This window comes from Centroberyx affinis, unplaced genomic scaffold (genome assembly GCF_046629955.1).
Source record: "Centroberyx affinis isolate AG114_WGS23_722 - 3 ecotype Tasmania unplaced genomic scaffold, CSIRO-AGI_Caff_v1 ptg002437l_1, whole genome shotgun sequence".
Lineage (NCBI taxonomy): Eukaryota > Metazoa > Chordata > Actinopteri > Beryciformes > Berycidae > Centroberyx > Centroberyx affinis.
Window position 1 is genome coordinate 102,088 of NW_027280680.1, and position 25,582 is coordinate 127,669.

At 42.3% G+C, this 25,582-nt stretch overlaps 1 protein-coding gene across 1 annotated transcript in view; it reads right to left on the reverse strand.

Annotated features, from left to right (window-relative positions):
• The window catches only part of lamc3 (laminin, gamma 3), a 93,594-nt gene that overhangs the window by 27,237 nt on the left and 40,775 nt on the right, over window positions 1-25,582 (reverse strand). Inside the window, exons 5-11 of the mRNA XM_071533826.1 lie at window positions 25,242-25,430; window positions 23,898-24,015; window positions 22,048-22,146; window positions 20,876-21,012; window positions 20,486-20,605; window positions 12,615-12,813; window positions 3,055-3,164 (exon numbers count right to left, since the gene is read on the reverse strand). Coding sequence (XP_071389927.1) covers window positions 3,055-3,164; window positions 12,615-12,813; window positions 20,486-20,605; window positions 20,876-21,012; window positions 22,048-22,146; window positions 23,898-24,015; window positions 25,242-25,430 — 972 coding nt within the window. The remainder of the gene's footprint in view (window positions 1-3,054; window positions 3,165-12,614; window positions 12,814-20,485; window positions 20,606-20,875; window positions 21,013-22,047; window positions 22,147-23,897; window positions 24,016-25,241; window positions 25,431-25,582) is intronic.

The following is a 25,582-nucleotide window of genomic DNA, read 5'->3' on the forward strand; positions in this document are numbered from 1 at the left end:
AATTAAAAATTGTTTTCAGCCATCGAACTTTGTATTTTAATTAATTAAACAATTTTTTAAGTCTCAGTGTGGGAGCACTCTCCATCAATTCATACTCCAAACAACTCATCTGACCAATCAAGGTTTTAATTTCCCCAAAAGGCTTCACTGCAGCCCCTCAGACCGTGCCAATTTAGGCCTGTACCTGTACATTACAGGTGATTGCACATCAAGCCATTGTTTTCTCATAAACTTCCAATGGTCAGGTTGTCTGTTCAAAACTCCATTTTTATGGTGGAGAAACTGAAAGGCCCTTGCTGCGACTGCTGTCAAAGCCTGTAGTCAATCTTTCATGTGGCACTGATAGCCTAAAGACAATACTGTCATTAAAATAATACGGGGCCTGTTATGAGAAGCTCTCTCTGGTGCAGGGAGAAAGAGAAATTTAAAGAGCAAGGGAGAAGGAGAGCGAGTGAGAGAGGATAGAGAGGGGAAAGAGGAGAGGACAGCTTTATGGGATTTTGATATTAACGTCTGCTGTGCAGCCTGCAGCGATAAGGCACTTCTAACACTGTTTGAGAACTAATTTGAGACCTAACACAAATCATTAGCAGAGCTTCTCCCCTGTGATGTGCAAAGGAGGCAGTGTAAATTGTGTGCTTGAGTTTGTTTGTGTGTTGGTGTGGGCGGATGGTTGCATGGAATGGCTTGGTGGAATGAACATGACTGTGCTTCTATTTCTGCACCCATGCAGTTGCGCACAAGTTTTTTGTGCATGTGCAAGTGCATGTGGAATTTTACATCAGAAAATGTGACTCAAGGCCTGTACTGAGCCCCTAATTAAAATAGTGTAAGTGAGAGTGAGAGAGCTGGTTATTTTGGCCAGCTGTTCTGTCTTCTTGGAGCTGTAATCTGCCGTAATGCCTCTCAGATCCTGCCTCTACTTTACAATACAGAGTATCAGATAGAAGGAGAGAAGGGACATGATAAAATGAGAGGAGGATTTGAAGCACTAGTTAGTAACGTCTGGGAATAAATGTCCCATTTTTTGCAGAGCCACATTTGGAACAGTTGAACTGTTCCCTGAATACAGAAACTGACAGGGTTTAAGCAAATATCTGTGGTTCAACTTGAACAATAAAGGCAAGGCAAGGCAGCTTTATTTGTATAGCACATTTCATACACTGGGGCAATTCAAAGTGCTTTACAGGGTGATAAAAATACAGTAAAGGTAAAAAGTGCAAAAAAAATAAATAAAATAAATGCTAGTGCATGATGAAAATGTATGTCTTTTTAGTGAATAAAAATTTGGTAGTTTTGGAATCTTTCTGTGGCGGTTGTAATTTAGTCGGTATTAATATAATAATACTATATAATGTTTATTATGTACTGTCATTAATGCATCAACGCACTCACACTGTGGGACAGGTACATAAGTAAGGTAGGTGTAATGATGTTGCGGGAGAAAAACCTTCAGATGGGCCAGATGTCGTCAGGTCTTCAGCCACACTTTTTCAATCTCATTTACAAAATAATTCAAACAAATGCAATAGAGTTCAATATGATAGAGTTTACTGACAAATCAAATTCAGACAACCCGAGCTGGTTCCATGGAAGCAACTGAACTAAATTCTATTAATCATCCCGTATATACATTTAATATGCTCCACCTTTCGGCGGAGCGTTAACACAGGTACCACCTCTCTGCAAAAGTACCTAACTTTTTAATTGCTGCTTTCTCGTCTTCCCAGCAAAAACAATGTCAACATAACCTCAAACATTGATAAAAATAATGATGTATTTGCTATGTTTTGTATCAAACTTAAAACATTATGCTAGCAGAGTGCGTGTCTGCATAACAAAATCCAGTTTCAACCGGACACTCAAGGCCATCTCTGGTCAGAACCTTTGTTTATCTCAAACCGGTGGAGAATGGAAAGTTACTGAAGACGAAGACAGCTTTCAACTGAGAAATGTATCATGTTGGATACATGATGAACAGAATGGCCCGGTTACAGATAATATGCTTATTCATCTCCACTCCTATATATTGAGTAATATACTGATTATACATTTGCAGGCCTTCATGGGCCTTCATGTGAGTTAAAAATCTCCCACAATGTCCAACCAGGAGCCTGTCAAGTTCAACTTTAAATCTGAAGTAACTAAATGACAATGACAAAAGCAACTACAGCAGTATGTGCCAACTTTAAAAGAAGTCTGACAATCACCACTTTTACATGAGTTTTCAAAGCAACATGCAGCATGAGGCAACTGCCAGAGTTCCAAAGAGCCCAAATACTCAGTTGCTGCACGAGCATCAGTCACAAAACCTGCACAAATATTTAATGTGCCAAATGGAACAGTCTGAAAAAACAAGACAACATATTCCAAATACAAACTGCAATGGCAAAGCTCACCAACAGGAATAGAGAATAGAACAGAATAGAAAATGTACCACTATTGCGTCCAAGGCCAAGGCACAAAGACACATAAACTGGTGTTAGGAGCACAAAAGCGGGACCCCTGAGCAATGCAAAAAAGTAATATGGTCTGATGATTCATTTTTCATAGGTCCAATTAGAATGTGAGGCCATTTTACAGGACCAGGTGCACCCTACAGTGAAAACACTCTTCCCTCATAATGTTCCCATATTCCAAGATAACGCCGTAAAACACGCTGCTAAACAAACTCAAGAGTGGTTTCATGAAAACCAGGATGAAGCCAAACACCTTCCATGGCCTCCTGTATCACCACATCTAAAACTCACTGAATCTTTATGAGAAGTTCTGGAGCAAAGAGTGTGAAGTAAATTTTCACCTCTTTCATCCCTCAACAAACAGGAGGCCTTTCTCTTGAAGAAGTACGACTTGTGTGGCATGCATGAGATCACATCGCCAAGTGAAAAGGGGTCAAGCGTGCTTAATCTGACAAGCGAATTGAAGATACAAACTAGTGAGTCAGTTGAGCTCAAACTGAGTAAGTTACATGCACAAGTGGCATTGTGGATTCTCAGTGTACACATTAGCCAGACAAATAGACACATGTACACACACACGCATAGAGAGACTTACAGTTGTGTCCTCCTGCGTTGCTGATTCTGAGGGCTGTCAGGTTGTAAAGGAGATGTTGGAACTGAAAGGCAGACAGTGAAGGTTTAAATCTCTTCTCCTCTTCATGAAGCCTGTGAAAACAGTAGGGAGAAAACAAACACCATTCATTTTTGTGCAGCACACACAAGTGTTTCCTTCAGTTTATTTATATACATGTTAACACAAATTACGACACATTTCAGTGATCCCGTGGGTACCATTTGAGACCTTGACCTGAGCATCGTGCAGTGGTGCTTAACATGTTTTTTACACATCCACCCCACTGTGCCGATATGCAGCCTCCTGCAAGATATGACCTTAAGGTGATGAATATGTTAAACGACGCATATCCACCTTCATATTATACGATAAACGGATTGTGAGTCTAACTTAAGTCCAATTATACGCCCCCTCCCTCACATGCTCAAAACCCTTCAATATGTCTACACGTCTATACTACAAGTATATCATACACATACGTGACATAATGTCAAGTGAGTGGAGAGTGGCTTGTGGGTGAGTTAGGTAGAAAGCAGTTGTCATTACGAAACTCAACGTATTGTAAAACGTATTAATGCAAAAAATAATTTCAATTTCAGTGATGTCTGAATTTTGGAATAGTGTAAAACATTTCAGATTTTGTATTCTGTATTTATATACTATGTTTTTATCCAATTAATGTCCCAAAAGCATGTTTCCAATTCAATTTTTGTGTGCAGTCATGCTACATAAAACTGAATTAGAGGTGCATGGGATTTACAGGCAATGACTCAGACATGAAAAGGCAAAAACTTGATGGCCCAATTTTACACTATATTTAATTTAAATCAGGCCCTACATGTACAACCTGATCTGAATGCTAAGAGCAAATGTTTGATGGCCACTATTTTAATGAGTGTTTTTACCAAGACTGTAACTTGCTTTAAAAATGCTTTAGTGGCCTCTGTGTCAGTGTTCATGTGAGAGAGAGAGAGAGAGAGAAAGAGAGTGTGTGTGTGTGTGTGTGTGTGTGTGTGTGTGTGTGTGCGTGCATTCCTAGTCCTGGCGGGCTCTGCGGACTCTCCTCTGATGTGCGGAGGGTCCTTGTTCCCTGGCCTGACATGTAGGCACAATAATAAAGGGAGGCAATTACAAACTGGGCCTCAAAGCCATGGTAATGGAGCTGGTCGGACAGCGATAAGCAGAGTGTGCATGAAAGTGAATAAACTCCCAGTCATGCCTTCCCCATGGAGTGTCAGTGTCCCTTTTAATCAGCACCAAGCAGAGCAAGGAGAGGCACAGTGTAATTAAGCCTGCTCCGCTGAGGATGAGAGGAGATCATCAGGGGAGAAAAGCCCAGAAGAGCACTGGACACACACACACACACACACACACCCATAGTGAGAGAACAGAGATAGAGATACAAAGTGAGCAAGAGAGCAAGACAGAAAGAGAGAGACAGCGGGAGGCAGGGAGAGAGAGAGAGAGAAAGAAAGAGAGAGAGAGCAATGAAAAGCCATGAGAAGCATGTATATGGTTTTTCATTAAAAAGATGTAAAACATAAATAAGTTTCATTAAATAAAATATCTACAGGGATGCACCTATTTGCCACTGGTAGCGCATGAAAAGTTTTTCATTGTGACAGCATAGGCTCTAATATATGATCATAGGCTGTGAAATTCAAAACACAACATCAAAATTGGACTGTCAATGCCAGATGGATGACATGCCTACGCTGCTAATGTGCTAACTGCAGACTTTGTATGTCATATGTTCGACTGCTTTGCTGATTCGGTAATTTAAACTTTTTTTTCTTCTTTTGATCGGGCAGTTGAAATGTTGATCAGCCGATCACCAATGACCTATTTAGAATATTTTTGGTCGATTATGATTGGTGGCAGATTGATCGGTGCACTCCTAATAGCATATATACTATTCCTACATACCGCAGACATACAACTACAAACACAGCAATACTGTAAAACCTCTTTCCAAAAGTTAATAAGCCTTTATTGGTTACATGGCTAGGAATATTAAAAACGGCCAAAACCACAGGTGAACTTTGAAGCCAATAAGTAGCAGCGGGCAGCATTCATGAACCCAATATTTTGGCTTCAAAGGGCCCTTCAGAAACCTATGGGTGATGTCACACATACGGCCATCTGTTTTTACAGTCTATGGGTGGAACCCAAGCAACTAACAGGCCATGTGGCCCATGGTATAGATACCAAACATGTCCGTATAATATGAGAGTCACCACCAGGTGGTACCACAACATGTACAGGTGACCCACTGCACTTCAAACACTCAAGCATAAACATAACTGTGAACACCAAAATGATTAAAGAAATAAAGCTAACATACAGAAACAAAATTGCCAACAACACTGGACATGCAATTGTATAATAATAAAGTATAAGCAATCATAATAACATGATTTCACAAAATCAAAAAAGCAGCCAAGCACCACACTGAGGACCCATTGCAGCGCTCCTCACCTTCTGTATCTGCCCTTCCCACCTACTGGTTTGAAGGGAACAGAGAGAGAACAGAGGGAACATCAGAGAGAGGAGAGAACGCCGTCCAATATAAACCATCCACCTTCTCCTCTCACACACCATCAATCCCCTCTGCCCAGATCCCTGTACTCCCATATTTTGCTCCTTCATCTGAGATTGAAATGATCTTTGCACCAGGTTGGAACACACAGCCACTTAACTGGTTTAACATATTCACCAGCCATGATAGCAGATGCTGTCAGTCAAGAGACACAACAAGGGGATGTGGAGTCTGTGTGTTTCTGCTCATGTTTATTTATGCTTCTCACATGCGCTTGACAAGCACTTGGAAACACGACCATTTTGACTATTTCAACTACAACTAACAACAACCACCCTCGCATCTTGCATGTCACAACACACACAGACGCATATACATGCACAGGCATATGCACACATGCTCACACACATCAAGCATATCAACATTACATTACATTACGTCATTTAACAGACGCTATCCAACTGTGCATCACAGTCTTCATCAGCCTTTTAATAGACTCGCCAAGAGGTTTAATCAAGACTTTTAATAGGAATAAGTAGCATTCATTGAATTTTTTTTTTTAAGTTTAAGAAGGGTAAGAAGATAGGTTAGTTCAAGAAGGGTCCAGGTGTAACCTGAAGAGATGTGTCTTTAGTCTCCGCCGAAAGAAGGGGGGAGCTCGTTCCACCATTGTGGCGCCAGGGATGAGAAGAGTCGCGACCGGCATGAGTGACTTCTGAGCCCACGTAGCGATGGAGGGGCGAGGCGATCCTGCAAGGGTGGAGGAGCGGAGGGAACGAGGCGAGGTTTGGGACCTGACCGTAGATTGCAGATAGGAAGGGGCCGTCTGATGTACTGCTCTGTAGGCGAGTACCAGTGTCTTGAATTTGATGTGTGCAGAGGTGGGAAGCCAGTGAAGCGACCGGAAGAGGGGAGTGAAACCCATAGAACATGTGATATCAACGTGTGATTCATACCGTGATTCATACCGTTCTCCATCCAACAAGGAGAGATGGTGATTTGGATGCAATTACAAATTATTCACACTGTTTTTTTTAGCACAGGATCGTAACAGCCTGGCAAACTTGCTTGACACATTTGCGCGTGTGTTTGTAAGTAAGAGAGAGAGTGTGTTGAGGTGTATGTGTCTGAGAAGTGGGATGATCTGTGGCTTCCTAATGACATCTGTAGAGTTCCTCTCCAGAGAGGACCTCTTAATGACGGCCCTTGTCCCCAAGCCCCAGTGCACTTAGGAGGGGGAACCAAGGGCCCTTTCACCCAGGGTCTCTGGTGCTGTGGGGAACTCATTACTGGTGCGCAGTCACCAGAGAGGACAGGAGGACAGGGTGCCACTAGGCAGTTTCCAAATAACTACATTTGCACATGGGTCATCACCATTACCAATAGCCTGACAACGGTGTATCCTACTGTACATGTGAAATATATATCATTTTGAGACAGGAGCTTTGTAGTTTTGATGCATCATTCCTGTCATACAGGATAATGTTCCGACCACATGTTTGTTGTGTGTGGCACTGCATTACTAGCAGTTGTATTATATTACCACCAGTGATATACTAGTAAAAAACGAGTCAGAGAGACTATAAACGTCACATAAATTATAGGGTATAAACATGAAAGCATGTAACTTAAATCAGTCCTATACTGTTTATTATATACATTTATATCAGATATAGGCATTTATATCAGATTAAAAGGCTGGCGAAACAATTTCATGAATATAGAATATAGTAGCTTGAGGTACAAAACCAGAGCCAGGTACAGAGCCATGTATTTTATATTGATACAGAGAGAAAGGCGGGGACATAGAATGAGAAGAGGGCTATTACTAGCATAGTACTATTGCCCTGCCAAAAACACTCAACTCTACCTCCATCCTCTGATGCTCAGGTTGAAGTGTGAATCTCGATTGCCTCCCTGACATGTCCGGTTGGATGTCTAACTACCACACTAAAACCAATTTCAACAAGACCGAGCTGCTCTTTGACAAATTTTGCCCTCAAAAAGAGCTCTCCATCACTTTTGACAACACTATAGTGACTCCTGCCCAAACTGCCAAAAATATTGCTGTGATTCTAGACAACCAGCTGCCATGTGAGGCCCACATTGCAGCCATGACCTCATCCTGCATGTTTACACTCTACAACATCCATCAAATAAGACCCTGTAACTGGGGACTCTGGCCAGCTATTTCTTCAAGCTTTAATCATCTCCCATCTGAACTACTGCAGCTCCCTCCTAGCCAGCAAGTACTCTGTTCAGCCCCTACAACTCATCCAGAATGCTGCAACCCGCCTTGTCTTCACCTTCCCCCCAAATTTAGCATATTGCTTCCCTCTTGCACTCCCACCAGCAAGACTGTTTTGAGCTAACGGACTGGAACCTGCTTTGTGGGGCACAGTGAGGGCAATAAAGGGCTCTTCCACTGCATAACATGTCCATTCCAATGTGCACACTTCTGATTCTAGTGAACAGTTTGCTGTTTCCATCACAACAAACCATGGATAACAAACAAAATTAAATCCCTCCTCAGCAGGAAGGAGAGGGCTTTCAGGGCTGGAGGAATTTAAATCTGTCTGAGGGAGCTGAGGAGGAGAATTAAGGGCGGAAAGAACACCTAGTGAGAGAAGATTGAAGACAAACTGTAGGAAAACATTGTGACAGAGGTGTGGAGCGTGATGAAAAGGATCACTGGCTGCAGGCAGAGTGACACAGAGACAAAGTGAACGAGTTAAACCTGTTTTTCAACCGGTTTGACTTGGTGACCCCAGGCCAGCTGTCCCCACTCCCCAGCTCGACAGGCCTAATGAGACCACACCACCCATCCCACCCACACCCACACCGCTCACCTCTCCACCTCCCTTACTGCCTAGTGAACCACGTTGGCATCTGCAGCCCCACACTTTCATGGCTTAAGTCCTACTTATCTGATAGAACTGATAGTGTTTCACAACAATATTATCTCCGAATGCTCTAGAGATAACTTCGGTGTACCACAAGGTTCATGCCAGTGCTAGTTGTTCCTAATGTCCCAAAACGTGTCGTGTCTTGTGTCGTGGACGTCACTTTACATTTTGGGGACTGCTTATACTGCACAATTAGTCCCACAGTTAACCTTGGCGTAAACTCAACCCAGCTCTCTCATTCAACTCTCACATCAAGGATATTACAAAGCTGTGAAAACAAATTTCCCTCTGAGGGACAATAAAGTATTGTATTGTATTGTATAGTATTTTTCCACTACTGCAACATCATGAAAATTTGTCCTTTGCTAAATATGGCTATTGCTATGGCTATCTTGTGCTTTGTTCTTCTTCCTAGTATTTGCTTTACATCATTCTGTTCTACGATTGATTATTGATCAGTTAGATGTAGTTAGGTTTATTCTCTGTGAAGTCCTTTGAGACATGCTTGTGATAAAGGGCTGTATAAATAAATGCACTTGAACTTGAACTTACTGACAACAATTTGGCTGATTACACTACCGCTCTCCCACAGACTGTCCAAACTAAATAAGTTCTATAATATTCAGATTTCATTAAGGTTTCAGCACAAAACATGGCAACAAACACAAGCCACATTTTGCAGTTTTGACAGTATGGACACGTCACATGACTTGATGGAAGTGCCAGCCAGCGTGCTCACGCACATTCAGTTTAGATGCTCCCTCTGCCCCTGGCCCCTACTATCCACGCACTGTTTGAGAGATTCATCCACTGTGCAAAAGGTAAAGAAAAACGTATGTACCTATTAAAAACTGCAAGCTGAGGCTAAGAAGCTAAGAGGGCAGTATTTAGGAGTCCAGTTCTTTCTTTCTTTCTTTTTTTCTTTCTTTCTTTCTCTCCACTAAAAGTGTCTGCAGCTCAGAAACCTTAAGTCGTACAGCAACCATATTTGGCAGGTGGGCTCTTATGGCCCCCCACTACTCAGGCAACAAAATCTACATCAGTTGGTCGCATGGTGGCACTGTAACAAGCAACATTCATTCAAACAACATACATTTTGGCTAATAACTTCTGAACCGTTTGTTGTAGAGAGGAAAATTCTGGTGTCCATAGATTTCCTTGGAAGGTGCTGAGTCCATATATCATTTTCAACGTCACACAATTAGCCATAACTAATTGAGCTTGTCTCTTTGAGAGTCTGTATACCTTCCGGAATGTTTTGTCTGTCTGACTTTTCAAAGTGTGATTGGATCCCGCAATTGCCGCTTGTGGCTATATTTTTCTACACTTATATGTTTATTACTGAAGATAGTTTTTATGTTTTTTATGCAAGGCACTTGTTTTTATGTAAGGCTTCATACTTGATTTCATACTATTTTGTTTGACATCTATTTGTTGCCAAGATTAATTAAATACATTTCTTGACACCAGTAATTTGTAATTTATTTTGATACGTGTATTTGTATTTGCATGTATTTGTAATTTGTAACTAGATACATTGTCATGTATTTTTACCCATCTCTGCCTGCAGCGATAGTTTTGGCATCAAGTCTACGGGGGCACGGGGACAGTGTAGGTGGTCATATTTGCATCATATCACTGCATATGTACATACACATTCAATGATCAACCTACTAACGCCTTTAATGTTGTGTTTGATGGAATACACGTGCACTGATGTAAATTTTAAAAGCAAGAGATGTACTATAGGATGATGAACATCTTATTTGCTTTTGAAATATGACATGCCAAATGAACTTCAGGACTGGTATTGAATTAACACTAGAAAAAAAAAGATTAGATGTTTAAGGCTTCATAGATAGATAGATGGATAGAGAGAGAGAGAGAGAGAGAGAGAGAGAGAGAGAGAGAGAGAGAGAGAAAGAGAGAGAACCTAATCACAAATCAAAATTAATCCAAAACAAATCCATGTGACTGCTTTGATGCGCAAGAGAGTCTGTGTAGAGAGTGAAGATTCACAGAAATGGAAAATACAGGGAGCTACAGTATATGGCCGTCAGCATTGTTTCTATAAGGACAGCATTAAAATAGGCTTGGGATGATGCTGTAAGTACAGCGAGTACAGGGCATTTCTCCTCTGTGTTGTGTGTACTCATGTAGGACCGTGTAGAAATACGCTTCTGGTCTGAAGATACAGTATTTTCTACAATATTGCTGTCACTGCAACTTGCAGACACACTTCAGAGCAAATCATATGAAGACTAGAGATGGTAAATCATGGCCATAGGCCAAATTAAATTACAGAAACTGGATTCAACTGATGCTACAGCAACCAAATTACACATACATATGTATTTGGGATGGCCCCAGAAGTGTGTCATACCCCATTTACACCACTTCATGTGTCTTGAGCTGTCAGATAGCTATCCCATCACAAAAAAGCCAAGTGTAAATGCAACCAAGACGAATTGGAGACGTTTTTCTATCCGATTGCTCAAACCACCTTCGGAGGTGGTCTGACACGCATTGTATCCTCAAGTTAGCCGAACGTTAATCTCATGTAGCCACACCTGTCTCAGACTAATGGAGGTCTGGAGATCTTTTTGTCAGAAAAAGTTAACGAGACCTTGCAGAGCCAGAGGCAGCCATTCGGTTGGCTCTGAATTTGAAAACACACAGCCTGGAAATGTTGTTGTTCTCTCCAGGTCCTTTTTTAGTTTAGTTATGCTAACAATAAATATGGATGAAAACTTTGCCTTGAGACTTGCTTCTGTTTTGTCAGAAGTACACAGCTCTCTACATCAAATTAAGTCAATGGATTTCTTAGCTTAAAGATTCTGCTCCAAAACAGGGATGTAAAGGCGTGTTTATCAGCAGGCTACCTTAAAAGTATGACAACACACTGGTGAGCACCAGTGCTATGCTCCTCCCAAATGGAAAAACTTCTCTCGATGTGCAGCGTAACTCCTCCTCAGGGGGCTAAAACTGTGCGTAGATTCCACACTAAAAGGTTACGTGCGCACAAATGAGATAAAGTACGTACGGACAAAAATAATCAGATTTATAGAGCCGTGCATACACACACAAGTTGATGCCATCAAGTGTCAGTGCCGCTGGTGGGGCGAGGAGACTGGAGCTCTCTCCTCTTGACAGACGTTTTACCCTGATAACCAGGGGAAACCCTACTTAGTGAAACTGTGTTAGAAACGAGGGTGACCTACATGACATTAGAGGAACATGAGACTGCTGTGGCTGACCCAGGTTTCCTAAATGTGCCTTTTATTTTTGGAAAGAGTGAACGTAACCACACATTAAACATTTCACATTCATTTGATTTGACTAAAACAAACCTATCCATCTTAAGAAAAGACAATTTGTTTTTATTCTCATTTTCTGACTCGGGGTATCAGACAGTGGGTGCGACCGGTGGTGAAGAGCTGGCTGAAGAGGACAGCGGTGTGCCCAGCACCGGCATCTCCAAGCCACAAATAACGCATCATTATTTTATAGCCATATGACATTAAGTTCCGCCCCATCTTCTTTTGTAGCTGGAAAACTCATCTCTTCAAGTACCTCATGTCTTACTTGCTCTAATGTGCTCTTTCTTACAATAAATGATCATTCTAGCATCATAGGAATCCTGTCATTGGAGTATAACTTTGACCTTCCTCTCCTTAGTATCATTTGCTTGCAATATTGGTGACCTAGGAATGTATTTGTATTCTACTGTTGCACTCATTGTAAGTCACTCTGGATAAGAGCATCAACTAAAGGCATAAAATGTAAAAATGGAAATGTAATGCTGCTGCTCTGTACCTGTCAGATCTACATGACAGCCAGCACGTGGGGGAGCTGGCCCAAGACTACATTCATATCCCGGCATTCTGCTGGGTCCTTGACAGCACAGTCAAAGTGGATGAGCTGTAATCTGCACACGAGAGTCTTGGAGAGTCTGTATGGTACAGACTCTGGAGGTGATGCAGGCATGTATGACATTGTAACATGGAACAAGTCAGGGAACAGGGAGATACATAGATGCAAAGATACACAAATGCTCCTACACACATTCATGCACAGATGCACACACACACACACACCTGACAGAGAAGGTGTGCAGGGGTGTGAGTCCAGGCGCATGGTGAAACAGTGGTTGGGGTGAGAGGTCAGCAGACAGGGCGATTCCAGCACCTTCAAGGAGCAGGGTGACGTGGCTGGGGAGCAGCTCTGGGGTCTCAGAGGTGAAGGTGATAGAGAGGAGTTGTCCGTAGCTGTAGACCTGGAGCCCCAGGAACTTCTCTAGAGGGAGACAGAGGATAGATGTTAGCCAGGTGAGTGCATCTGTCTCTCCTGTAAAGGTCTCAGCCAGGTCTCTGCTGTTCTCTGCCATCAATATAGTGTACACTGTGATGGATTTGTGTATATGTGGGTGCATGTGTGTTGTGTGGCCAGTTGAATTAGCAAATACACTGCAAAAACAAAAAGTCCATCTTAACAAGTCATTTAGTCTCATATTTAGCCTTTAGATCTTATTTTTCTTAAACCAAGAGAAAAATTCAGCCAATGTGGTGCAATTTCACTTGTTTCAAGAATTTTCTAGAAATGAGTGTCAATATCTTGAAACAAGCCAGAATAATGCAGATTACTGCACTACTATCAAGAAAGTGACACTTGATTCTATAAAATTCTTGAAACAAGTTGATTTGCATTGGAAAGTAAAATTATCTAACCCCACTGGCAGATTTTAGGACTCAATAATAGACTAAATGACTTGTTAAGATGAATATTTTTTAGAGTGTATTTGTGTGTGTTTTTTCTATAAAATTGTGTACATTCTGAGGCATTTGAGGCTGTCTGTTCATTTCTCTCTTTCTCTCAGTGTGTGTGTATGTATGTGCATGTGCACACACGTTGGTGTGTGTGTATACGGCTTAGGGTCCAGGCTTTTTGAGCCTGCAGAGAGCACTGTGGGAGTCTATGTGTAATTACCCACCCTCTCATCTCTGGCTCATTACAGCACATTAACAGGACTTCAAAGAGCCTAGCCACCCCCCCAGCCCCCAACCCCCAAATACAACCCCACACCACCACACACACACACACACACCCCTGAACCCAACAAAGGGAAGAAAACACACATACACAAACAAAATCTGTTGTATATTTTGGATATAAAAATATAAGCAAAATTCTTGGAGGATTACCATAAAACCATAAACCATAACAAACCATGCATAAGTTTGACTATAACACTCCCAAAACACTCCTTCAAACAAATCCAAACAGTTTTTTTTTTTTTTATCAGAACAGCTACGCTGCCATTTTCTCCCAGACTGTGAGTGAGCGGGTGGGCAAAACTGACAGGCTGCACGCTTGGTTGCCACCTTGTTTTTGAGCGTAATCGTGTGTGAAGTACATCCTGAGCTCTTCTGGTGGCTGGGAGGGCTGCGGACGTGAGGGGGTGATTGTGCTTGTGAGATGCCTCTGGCGTCATTCTGAGCAATTCAACTGTCCGCTCAGCGAACATCCCCTCCACCAGCAGCCCCTTTTTATCATCTCTGCCGTGCCCCTCTGACGTCTACAGCCACACACTCACAGTGGGATGATTTGACATGTTTTTTACTTGACCTGCAACAGTTTCACAGAGCCCCACTTTTTTGATTCCCTGAATTGATATTTTTGGCTGCTATTAGAAGGTAACACATTACTTAGTAACATGTTATAGTAATGTAATTGCTTTTCTAAGTAACAGGGAGTGTAATGATTTACAGTTTCAATTTGAGCAATAATATAAAAAGTCTAAAAGCTAAGCTGTTACTGTTTACTTTTGTTTTTCCTCCATCGGAAATTGATGATCCAATAAACTCTGCAATTTGCTCAATCACCTGCTTGATTTTGTTATATTGGTAGGGTTATTCTTTTGACCACAAACTGCAGTGGCACTTACTTTTTGAGTCTGAAAAGCCACCACTCTTGTGTGATTTTGGGTTCAATAGAAATAAATGATTAGACATCTCAAAGCAACTTTGGGATGAATAGATATAGTGAAACAACAAACGAAGCATAAGAAGCATAAATGACATCAACACAAAACTCCTGAGACCAACAAACCGTCATTCATGCTATGCAATTTTGGGATCAACAGATAAGCAATCAAACATCTCAAAGCGACATTCATATCATTGATTTTGGGATCAATAGATATAGACAATGAAAAGCAGCATACATTGTTTTTCAAATTTCTGGAACAGACTGATGAATGATCAAAAAACAGCGAATTGGGAAAGAGGAAGGCGCTTAAACAACACCACTAATCGATGGAAAAGTGCAAAGAGTCCAATGAGATATCACTCATGTCAATGGAACTTTGGGATCAATAGATATAGCTGATCAAAAATCAGCCAATCTGGAAGGGGCATAAATGACATCGCAAATCGATAGGACACTTTCTCTAGTCCGACGAGCCATAACAAATCTCAGTGCAGCTTCAGGATTGCTCTCCTGAGGTCGACGAGATGTCACTCATGTAAAAGAGACAGATATAGACAATCACATATCTGAATGCGACTTTGGGATCAATACAACCAATCAGGAAAAGGGCAGAGGCTTACAGTAAATGACATCACTAATTGCTAGAAACGTACTCTGAGTCTAATGAAGTACCACTCATGTCATTCAGGATCAATAGATATAGCCTAGATGATGAAAACTAGCACAAATTTGTTTTTTTAATTTTTGGGACAGAAAGACAGACCAATCTATACTAGCTGCTGGTCGCAGCTAAAAATCAATTAAAAAACAATGAGCATAACAACAAATAGATTATTTCATTAGCATTATTCAGCAATGGGGTCTTGGTGTTGAAAAGAGGGATAAAGTTTTTCTGTCTATGCCTATATTTATTTAATTGAACAGTTTGACTTGAAAAAAAAGATTATGTGTCCATAGTTTTTCAAAGGCTAACATCATTTGTGGTATTTTAGCCCAGTAGATAAGATCTCAAACCCAGGCTTAGGCTTGTTGCATAGTAAACACAAGGAAGAGATGAGATGATGAGAGAAATGAGTCGCACTTCTTATATTTATTACAAACAGTAAACTCCTTAATTGTGCAAAATATGTGGACAAAATGTAAAACTGGAAATTCAGAAATCTTTGCCCCCTTTTAACTGTGCTGCTGTATGCCAGCCATTATGCATCAATTGGTCTCTCCGATCAGTCGCTCAGACACACACGGCTCAACCTGCGCTCAACTGATCAGCGTCCACCAGCAGATGATCAGCCTTGCAGAAAGTTTATAAATGAGAATATTCTCAATGTGGAAAAACAAGCAAACAAAAAAAAAAACTGTCGCCACCATTTTTTTAGAATAGAGAAGATGAAATTGCCTATTTTGGGGGAGCGACACAACAGTAATAGTGAGTAATGTAACAAATTACTGTAATAGTTAACAAAATAGTTGAAATGAGTAACACGAAATATAATATACATTCCTTACATAAGTGGGGGTGATGAACCCAGTAATACTGCTGGGTAACGAGGCTGATATTCTCTCCTAAACTGCTCCTTTATGGTTGTGAGTATAGTTCTGCTTCAGAGATACAGCAGCTTTCTGGTCATTATTCTGCTGTAGTCTGATTTGTGTCACTGTGGTTCCTGGGTGTTCTTTTTCCGTATCTTTGTTCATTCTTAAGTGAGGACAGAGGTACCAAGCCATAATTACTCAAAACCCTAATAGAGCATCCAGTAATGGCCCCAGTGGTCGGCCCTCCTCCAAAGCAATGACTCACCATAAAAAAAATGAAAAGATTATTCATGTGTAAGTGTGAAAGTGTGATCTGCTGTCCATTCATTACCATGGATTTCTATTCATTGTTTTATCATGGATGACAAAAAGGAGAGAATTAAAAAGCCTTTGTTGCGTAAGTTTGCGCGCGCGTGTGTGTGTGTGCATATGACTGTATGCGTATGTGAGAGCGTTCCACTCCAAATAAACATGTATTTTGAGCAACAACAAAAAAAAAAAAAAGAGAAGGAAAAGAGAGAAAAACTTCATCTTGTGCCACTTTGTTCCTATGAGTCTGTCAGAGTGATCTGATGTGTACTGGCTGTGCCACCGCTGACCCCCCTGCCAGGGACACATAAAGTCACTGTCACAACAACTGATAGACGCCCCGACGACTTCTGGTGAAAGGCGGAGGAGCCGACGATCAATCAGGGGTTTAGACTTGCTCCAACCCAATTAAATCAACTCCATTTCAATTAAATCACAGCCGGCTCACACAAACACAACTCCCACTGAGGCTCTAACTGACATCGACCGCTGTGCAGACGGTGTGAGAGGAAAGGCTGGACGGACAAACTTTAACTTTAACACTCCAATACCGACTGGGTGCAGAGTCCAGCGCTGTACTACACTACACCACACAGACCGTGTGCAATGGGTTACCAAAGACATGATTACATAGACGCAAGACAGAAATACCGCCTGTTTCACATTCAAATGCTATATTAAACTACTCTACACATAAGCATAAGCAGAGCAAGACTGAAGCGGTGTGGGCTGTGAGCAGAGATCAGCTCAGACGACTGGTCAGAGTCCTGAAGGTTTGTGTCCAGCCCACAGACAGGCTGTCTAGGAAGATTGGCACAAATGTCAGTGCAGAAGGCACGAGCTGAGAGAAAAGGCACTCTGTTCCTCTCCTACTGACCCCCGTCTCTCATATTCTTTCCCCCCCCCCCAACACTTATTCCCCTCTCTCCTTATCCCTTACCTTTTTTGCCCATTCCATTTTTCTCACTCATCTGTATCCCCCCCGCCCCCCCCCTCTCTGTCCATCACTCTTCCTATCTCTCTCCGTTCAATTTCCTCTTTTGCTACATCTCCTTTCTATTTGCTCCGTTCTGCATTGTCCACCCCGGTTAGACGAGAAGGCTGCCAGGCTGGATTGCTCGCAGACCTGGTTGCAGGTAGCGCTCATGTTGAGTGAGGCTCTTAACTGCCACTGCGGCTTGAATCACAGTGACAGGCGGCCTGGAGCTGCTCTCCTGGATCTCTGCTCTCCTCTCTCCTCCAATCCTCCACTGAATACAGGACCAGCCACACGCTCGCTCCATTGCCTTGTGCTAAGGAGACATTGTATTGAATTGAATTGAATTGAATTGAATTGAATTGAATTGAATTGAATTGAATTGAATTGAATTGAATTGAATTTTCTTTCTTGTTTCTTCCTTCTGTTCCTATTTCTCATTCCTCCTGTTCCTCAGTCCCCCTGCTACTTCAGGCTCAGCAGATTGGCCTCTGCTCCAGATATGGAAAGGATCAATGTCAAGGGCTTCTGGACAGGTGGCTGAGATGAAGGGTGTCAGATGATGTCCCCCTTTAGCATGAAAGCCCCGCTCCGCCGGAAGACCCTCGGTTAACGTCCAGTGGATTCAAGTGGGGGCCGCGCTTGTCGGAGGCGGGTCGAAGCGACTGTTTAGAGAGGTGCTTCATGCTCATCCATGATAGATTCTGGCAGCTGCGCTCAAGTGTTCAGTCTGCTGTTTACCCCTGTGCCACCACGGGGACTTGAACCTTCCTTGTGTCAACTGTCAAACAGATGTCCAAGACCAGGAGGAGGATAAGTGGGGGAGCGCACGATTCAGAGAGAGGAGCGTGTGTCCCCGAGTACACACACACACACACACACACACGACACACACACCATACAAATGCCCACATGGATACATTGATGCATTGGACAACGGCACGCTAAGATCAAGAAATAAGCACACAGTCACAAACACATTTGCTTGCACAGGCACGCACTGACAAATATTTACATCTACTTTTTTAGGCATTTAGTCATCCAGTGCAACCGTAGAATAAACTTACATTTCTAGATCACCAATATTGCAAGCTTCCAATCCAGTCCAATAGTAAACAGTGCAAGGTTCAAAGCCACAGCGCCTAGATAATACACTGAACAAATATCCCTGTGATACTGTGTGATGGAGAGGTGTTAGGTAAAGAAATACAATCCAGGGGGAAAGCGACAAAAACATTTTTAAACAAGACAGAAGCACGTAGAGAGGGAAGATATGGCAGATGAGGATATTATTTAGCGGAGAGAGCGAGGCAGGGGAGAGGGAGACATGAGGTGTTTGTTGAATAGAAGCATTTTCGGGTTACGAAAAAAAAGAGGAATGACTCTGATGTCCTGACTGGGTTGGCAAGGTCATTTAACAATCGGGGTGAAGAGTCGAAGAGGATGAAACAGTTAAGGCTGAATGTCACGATGGCTAGATTGGGAAACTGACAGGTGCATTTCCTTCACTCTCATGCTATTTTGATCTCTCCCTGCCTACAGCACTTTCATTTGCCCTGGTCCAAAAACTCCTTCTCAAAACTATTGAGGGTTTTAAGAATACATCCTGGATTTCTGCTTAATGTTAGGAGAGCTGATTTGAGTTTCTTCAATTATGTGCTAAGGATTGTGCATGGGCTCAATCTGCAGCATCGCCTGATATTTCTGGAGCTGGGTGGAGCACACAGATCCTGAGCACTCCTCTCTCTCCACCAATTCAATAAAAAAAAAAAAGCAGCTGATTTGATTCTGCCCCCTACATGACAGATGAAACCCAAGACAAACTGTTGTGACAAATAACATTCATGGGAATCATATAAATTGCATTCTGTGTGATGTTCAATGTGGCGTTGTCACTCAGAATTATCGTCTGCTTTGGTGAGGAACACAGTGGGGGGATTACAGCACAAAAATACAAATTAAAAGTAAAAAGAAAAGAGACAGTGGCAGAGACAGAATTCCAGGGCTGAGTCTGCTTCCAAAGCTGTTGCCGCTCCAGTCTAATCTTTAAAGTAACTGTACACACATGCAACGCTAAGAAAAAAGGCAAGAGAAAATGAGATCATTAATAGGGATGGCAAGGCAATAGATTTCTGCATTTTATTATGTGGAGGAACAACACAAACAGGCACTGCGCGAAGGAGATAAGCGGGCTGCCACAAAGCAGCTCTTGGCCAGTTGGGCCACTAATCTCTGTGTTGTGGCCTGCAGAGACGCTAGACTTGCGGACCATGTGAAAAACAGTGACAAAAAAAAAACAACAACTTAACACCAACTATTATGTATATTAATACATAAACATCCATATGCAGGCAAGGCGTGAATGCACTCATGCGCACGTGTACAAACAGACACGCACTCAAACACACTCCAACTTGCAGATCCACGACTTAACAATGCAAGAAATTCTAAAAATTACGCCTGACCACCAGGCTTTATCACATCCTCTTTCAGCTGTGAGCTTTTCATCCTTCTAAAAAAAGATGCCTCCAAATGGAGTCATTTTCTGTGATCATGCATTTTGGGCATTAAACCTCCAGGACGTGGAGTTAATGGGATTGCTCCTGTTTCGCTGCTGGCTGGGGACTGGTGGCTGGAGGGCTGTGAGCTGATGCCTGGAACCGACTTAGCGGAGACAAGAAGAAACCAAGCCAATTTTCACTTTGTTGCTTCTCCAGCATGGCCAAGACATCCAATTCCATCAGGCCTTTGCTGCTGGGGCGGCTGATAGAGAGGGAGCCTAAGTCCTGTAGCTGGGCCAGCTTATTCCCTTATCTTCTAATGGCCCTGATAAGGGATTGGAGGAAATGGTGTCAGAATAACCGCTGTATGACCCATTGCCAAAGACCCTGATTAATCTCACCAAGGAACAACAGGAACAAGCTACGCGTATTATAGATGGTGTACTTACACTAATATCATTTACATATTTAGAAGAATAGCAAGGTTTGTGGGTTTCTCTGAGCTTTATAATCAAATAAAGCAACGCTCAACAACAGCAAAAAAAAAAAAAAAAAAAAAAAAAATCTCCCTGGTGATAGAAACCCACCCATTTGACCCAACCTAGACTAATGATCCGTCTCCAGGGATCATCTCAAATTTCTATCTTCCTTTCTGACTCACCAGGGGCTTTGTAGAAGCCGATGTCTTCCTCAGTGAGAGGCAGCAGGTAGACTTCACCTTCCTTCCACAGCAGGGGGTACTCCTGCCCGCCAGAGAACTCTCCTGACCAGCCATCCTGATCTAGAGGTAAGGGGAAATTAATTTAACACACTAGTCATTGCTATTCTGCTCCGTACATAAGTTGAGATAAAGAGATAAAGTGCGAAAGATGAAGATAAGGACATCTGCGGTAAATATTGGGGTCTCAAAACTTGAATGCTGATTATTCGTCTCATTAAATTTAGTTGGGTTATAAATTTGGTTACAACTTTAGCTGCATGTTGGAGATTTAAAAAAAAAAAAGACAGTGATAAGGGAGGGAACATAGGTGAGTCTATTGAGAGACGATACCTTCCATGAAGTCAGAAGTGATGTTGACAGCAGTGTAGTGATGGGACGAGGAGCAGGCCAGGGAGTGGCCAAAGCAGAAACATGACTGGCAGCCTGCTGGGTTTTCTTGCTGTAGGTTGAAAGAGCCTGGCTTGCATCTGTAGGTACATATGTAGAAGCGCACACACACACACACACACACACACACACACACACACACACACAAAATCATTAATGTGCAGACACAGTACACACATTCCACTGTTGCCAATTACCACATTTTGTCCTAAATTGTCCTTGCAGCCGTCTTATTCTGACTAATCTCTTCAAGTTGTTCTCAGAGCAGCAGGACATGCCGGTCACTGCAGACAGTGCTGTCTGCCAGCTGAAGTTGATATGTTGGAGTCTTTGCTGCAGTGTTGAGGAAGGAGAGATTCAGCTCAGCTGCTTTGACTATGAGCTCTGACCTACAGACACTGGCTGATGCATAGGTGGGACAGGAGCACTGTTAAAAATCAGCCGCTACACTAGGCACATGACACAGGAGAGGGGGCCTGCTCAACAAGCCGTGAAATCAGCAAAAAAAAAGTCAACAAACAGGGAGTACAGAATTATTCAATAGTTTGGGACCTGGGGCTGTGTGTTTTGCTAATGTCACACTGAGTTTATCTGTTTGATCCTTTTTCCCAGAGGAACAAGATGGAAACAGACATAGGAGAAATAGGGGCTTGGTTATTGACATATTGCAAGAGTCATGTTCACTGTCCTATTAGTCAGACTGACAGATTGCCCCAAAACATGAACCAATCATCATTTTAAAACCTTAACTATAGAAAATAGTCCAAGTGGATGCAAGATCTGTTTCATATTATGCTATTCTTTTAAAGTCTTGTGACTTGTCTGCTGGCTGTAAAATGTGGTTATTGTCTAAAAACCCCCAAAAAACAACAAAACATAATGTAAGCACATTGCAATGCTGCTTATATTACATTACATTTTCTGGAGTGTTACAACAGATCTAAATGTTGTTTTTTCTAAAGGTAAGATTTAAAATAAAGAGACGACATCTGTACATGAACTGATGTCATTGCTAATGGCTTCAATTGTTCTGATCCACAAGACCTCAACGATTGCTTTGGTAACCAAAGGGCATTTGTGTGTACAATGAATGTTACGGAAGCAACAAGCCTCACCTGTCGCAGCCCTGGCCCTCCATGTTTGGCTTGCAGTAACAACGTCCATCCTGCGGAGAGCAGTCTCCCACACTCCCCCTGGGGTCACACTCACATGGCCTGCAGACAACAAGTGATGCTAAAGTTAAAGATTTACAGCTACCGCAAAGATTTACAGCTTAGGGCACCCCAAACCCCTGTTCACATGTGATAAATGTGTTGAGCCTGGTGGCAGAGGGGGGCTATATTAAAGAAGAGAGCACTGAAAGAGAGAATAATAATGTAATGTGATACTTTATTGATCCCCACAGTGAAATTCAGAGCAAAGGGTCAGGGTTAGAGTCTTGCTCAAGGACACTTCAGCAAGGTGGTTGCTTGCTGACACGGGCATAAACCTGGGTCTCTTTAACCACAAGACCACCCTGCCTGGGTGTATCTGCCATCACAGTCATTGTCAGCGTCACCACTACACACTTCACTTCAATAATTAAAAGAGTGTGCATGTATAATGAATACTTTTGTGACAAAATATAAACAAACAAGCTCCTAGATTTAGTACACAAACACACATTACAAGCAAAGGGCTGTCTACGTAACCTTGATCACAGCAAGTGAGTAGCTGTATGGGTCACATACCTGTTCATCAGTGACTTGGATTATGTCAAAATTTGTTTGATCGCCTTCATTGATTGATTACTTTCCTGTGGTACTGTAACATAGAATCTATTTTTTAATGAGGTGCTATTACAAATAATTCAATTATCCCCAAGGCAAGCAGTCTTTACTTGGTTCTGCTCCACTGGTCTGGGTAATTCACACCTCACCTCCACTCAACAGCCTGCTTGTGCTGCGTGAGTGAGAGGAAGAGGTGTGTGTCTGTGTGTGTGTGTGTGTGTGTGTGTGTGGGGGGGGGGTGTTGGGGTAAGGTCTGCTCCAATATGAATATACACAGTGCCTTTCCATTGCAGGGCACCAATGACTTCTGATTTAAAAAATGAATTAGTGCCAAAACGTGGGGTGCTCAAAAAGGAGATGGCTAGAAGGGTTGAGTCAAGCGTAAGTAACTGTGTCACTAATGTTTTTCAATGCAGCCTCCTACATCTTGGGCCCTGAGTCACTGGAAATGTATCATGAAAAGATATAGCATCACTAAATATCTACTAAATATCCACATTTTTTCTTTGCTGAGGCTAAGATGGAATGGCAGCATTGTAGTCTTTTGTGTAATAGCCAAGATGGTAGAAATAATACTAACACCCAAGAGTCATTGATATGCGATTCAACACCATCACAACTTAGCATTCCATCAGCAGGTGGAGTGGGGTCAGGGAGAGCTAGGATAGGCTTCTTATGAATATAAATACTGCAACATGCTTCACACAGACACACACGCACACAGACAGACACAGCCATATAGACACACACACACACACACACACACACACACACACACACACACACACACACACACATTTACATGCACACATGCATGCAGGCTCACATGTGCGCACAGCCTTAGCAAAAGAGATCTCAGGTCAGAGAAAGTTGGGATGTGCTTTTCATCATCAAAATCTATGCAGCGGGTCAGTGCATCATTAAGCTGCAACCAATTTGCATGCAAACATGCACACATACACTGAGTGTGTGTGAGTGCAACGCCTCATAGGTGAGGCATTTTCATATCTTATCCTGGGAATTAGGAATGAACTCTGCCTTTCTTAAAATCTATTTTTCCCCCTAAGCTCATTGGTTAGACATTTGTTTATTTCTCTTCCCCCTTCTGCCTTTTAAATGTGCATTTAGTTCCCCTTCTCTCTTTACTTTTTACATTTATATATGTGTGTCTATGTGTGACTATATGTGTTGCTCACCTGCAGCCACCAGGGCCAAGCGAGTGAAAGCCAGCCTGACATGTGTCACACTTCTCCCCGGTCACACTGGCTCGACACGCACACCTTCCCTCTACATCACACTGCAGACTGACTGAGCCTGGGAGGCACAGCGGATGGATAGCGCACGGGGGGAAAGAGGAAGAAAAATCAAAGAGAATGCAAAGAGTTGACAGTGAGAAGATTCATATAATAAGAAAGAGGGAAAGAAAACAATGGGCGAAAGTAAAAGAGAAGGGCCAAGAAATGCAAAGAAATAGAAAAAAAGGATAATTTTCAAAGAACACGGCAAAAACCCGGTCTGATGCATCTGGGTGGTAAAGTACGTTGAGTAGATCAATATATCATTAATAACCGGTCCTGACATGGATATCTGAACACCTATTACTGCATTCCTGTTCAAAAACCCCAGAGATGAGCTTGGAAGAGCTGGATAACCTTGGATGCATACAGTATTGTACTGTAGATAAAGACCAGCTGGGGCATTGTGGACATGAGAGAGAAGGAGGCAGGATGGAGTCTGCTATAGCCTTTGATCAGCGTAATGGACTGCAACAGCTCTATGCAATCACCCCTCACTATATAGGAAACACAGTGGAAAGACTAGTGATGGTTCCTATGTGTGCATCTCTGTAGATAGATAGATAGATAGATAGATAGATAGATAGATAGATGATGATGATGATGATGATGATGGTGAAGGTGAAGGTGCTGTAATAAGCAGCACAGATATTCAATGTCCGTCCACCTAAAATTAGTATGTGTTTAACGAGCACTGAGTCTCTATGTTGATAACATAATGAGTCATAATGAGATCAGTGAACAATAGCAAGGCAGAGTAAAGTCATACATTTCTTTAATGGTCATTTAGGAATCTAAGGCTAGGATGGATCTGATCAGATGTGTGAGACATGAGATGAATGTGATTGTATAAATTATGAATTCTAAAAAGTTGCAGTTTTTTTTCATGTGACAGTTTGGCCTATGAGTAGTCTATGGCCCAGGGGAAATCTTATGTTTTTAATAATTTAGTATTTGACCATAAAAGTTGAAACATGCCACAATTAATCCTATGAGTCCTTTTCATCTTGCTACGTCTTGCTCATGTCTGTGCGGTGCCAGTACGCCAATGCATGCAATCCCACTCCGCCATGACAATTTCATTCTCTCAAAAAAGGGAAAAGAAAATATCCTTGTTTTGGTGGGGGTAATGATGATGGCATGGATGATGGTAATTATAATAATGAAGACAACGATTTTCACTGTGATTTTATGGTCACTTTAGTCGTTATCAAAGCAATTTGGAGCGGTACATCTTTACTTTACCATTACTGTTGCAGTGGCAGGGTAGGCAGAGCTCCTGCGGTGATCTCCTGTAGTGGTTCTCTCTGCAGCGCTCACAGTGGGGCCCATCTGTGTTGTCTCTGCAGCTCACACAGCGCCCCCCACTGCCGGTGCTCCGGTACTGCTCCACATCAAACACACACTCGTCTGATCTTCCGCTGCAGTTACACTCTGAGAGAGAGAGAGAGACATAAAGAGAGACAAAGAGAAAGACATATAGGTCGAGTGAGGAGAGGTGGGAAGAGAGAGGAGCGAGCCGCCACGGGGAAGAAATAGGGAGAGAGGCCAACAGGTAAAAAAGAGAGAGACATAAATAGACAGAG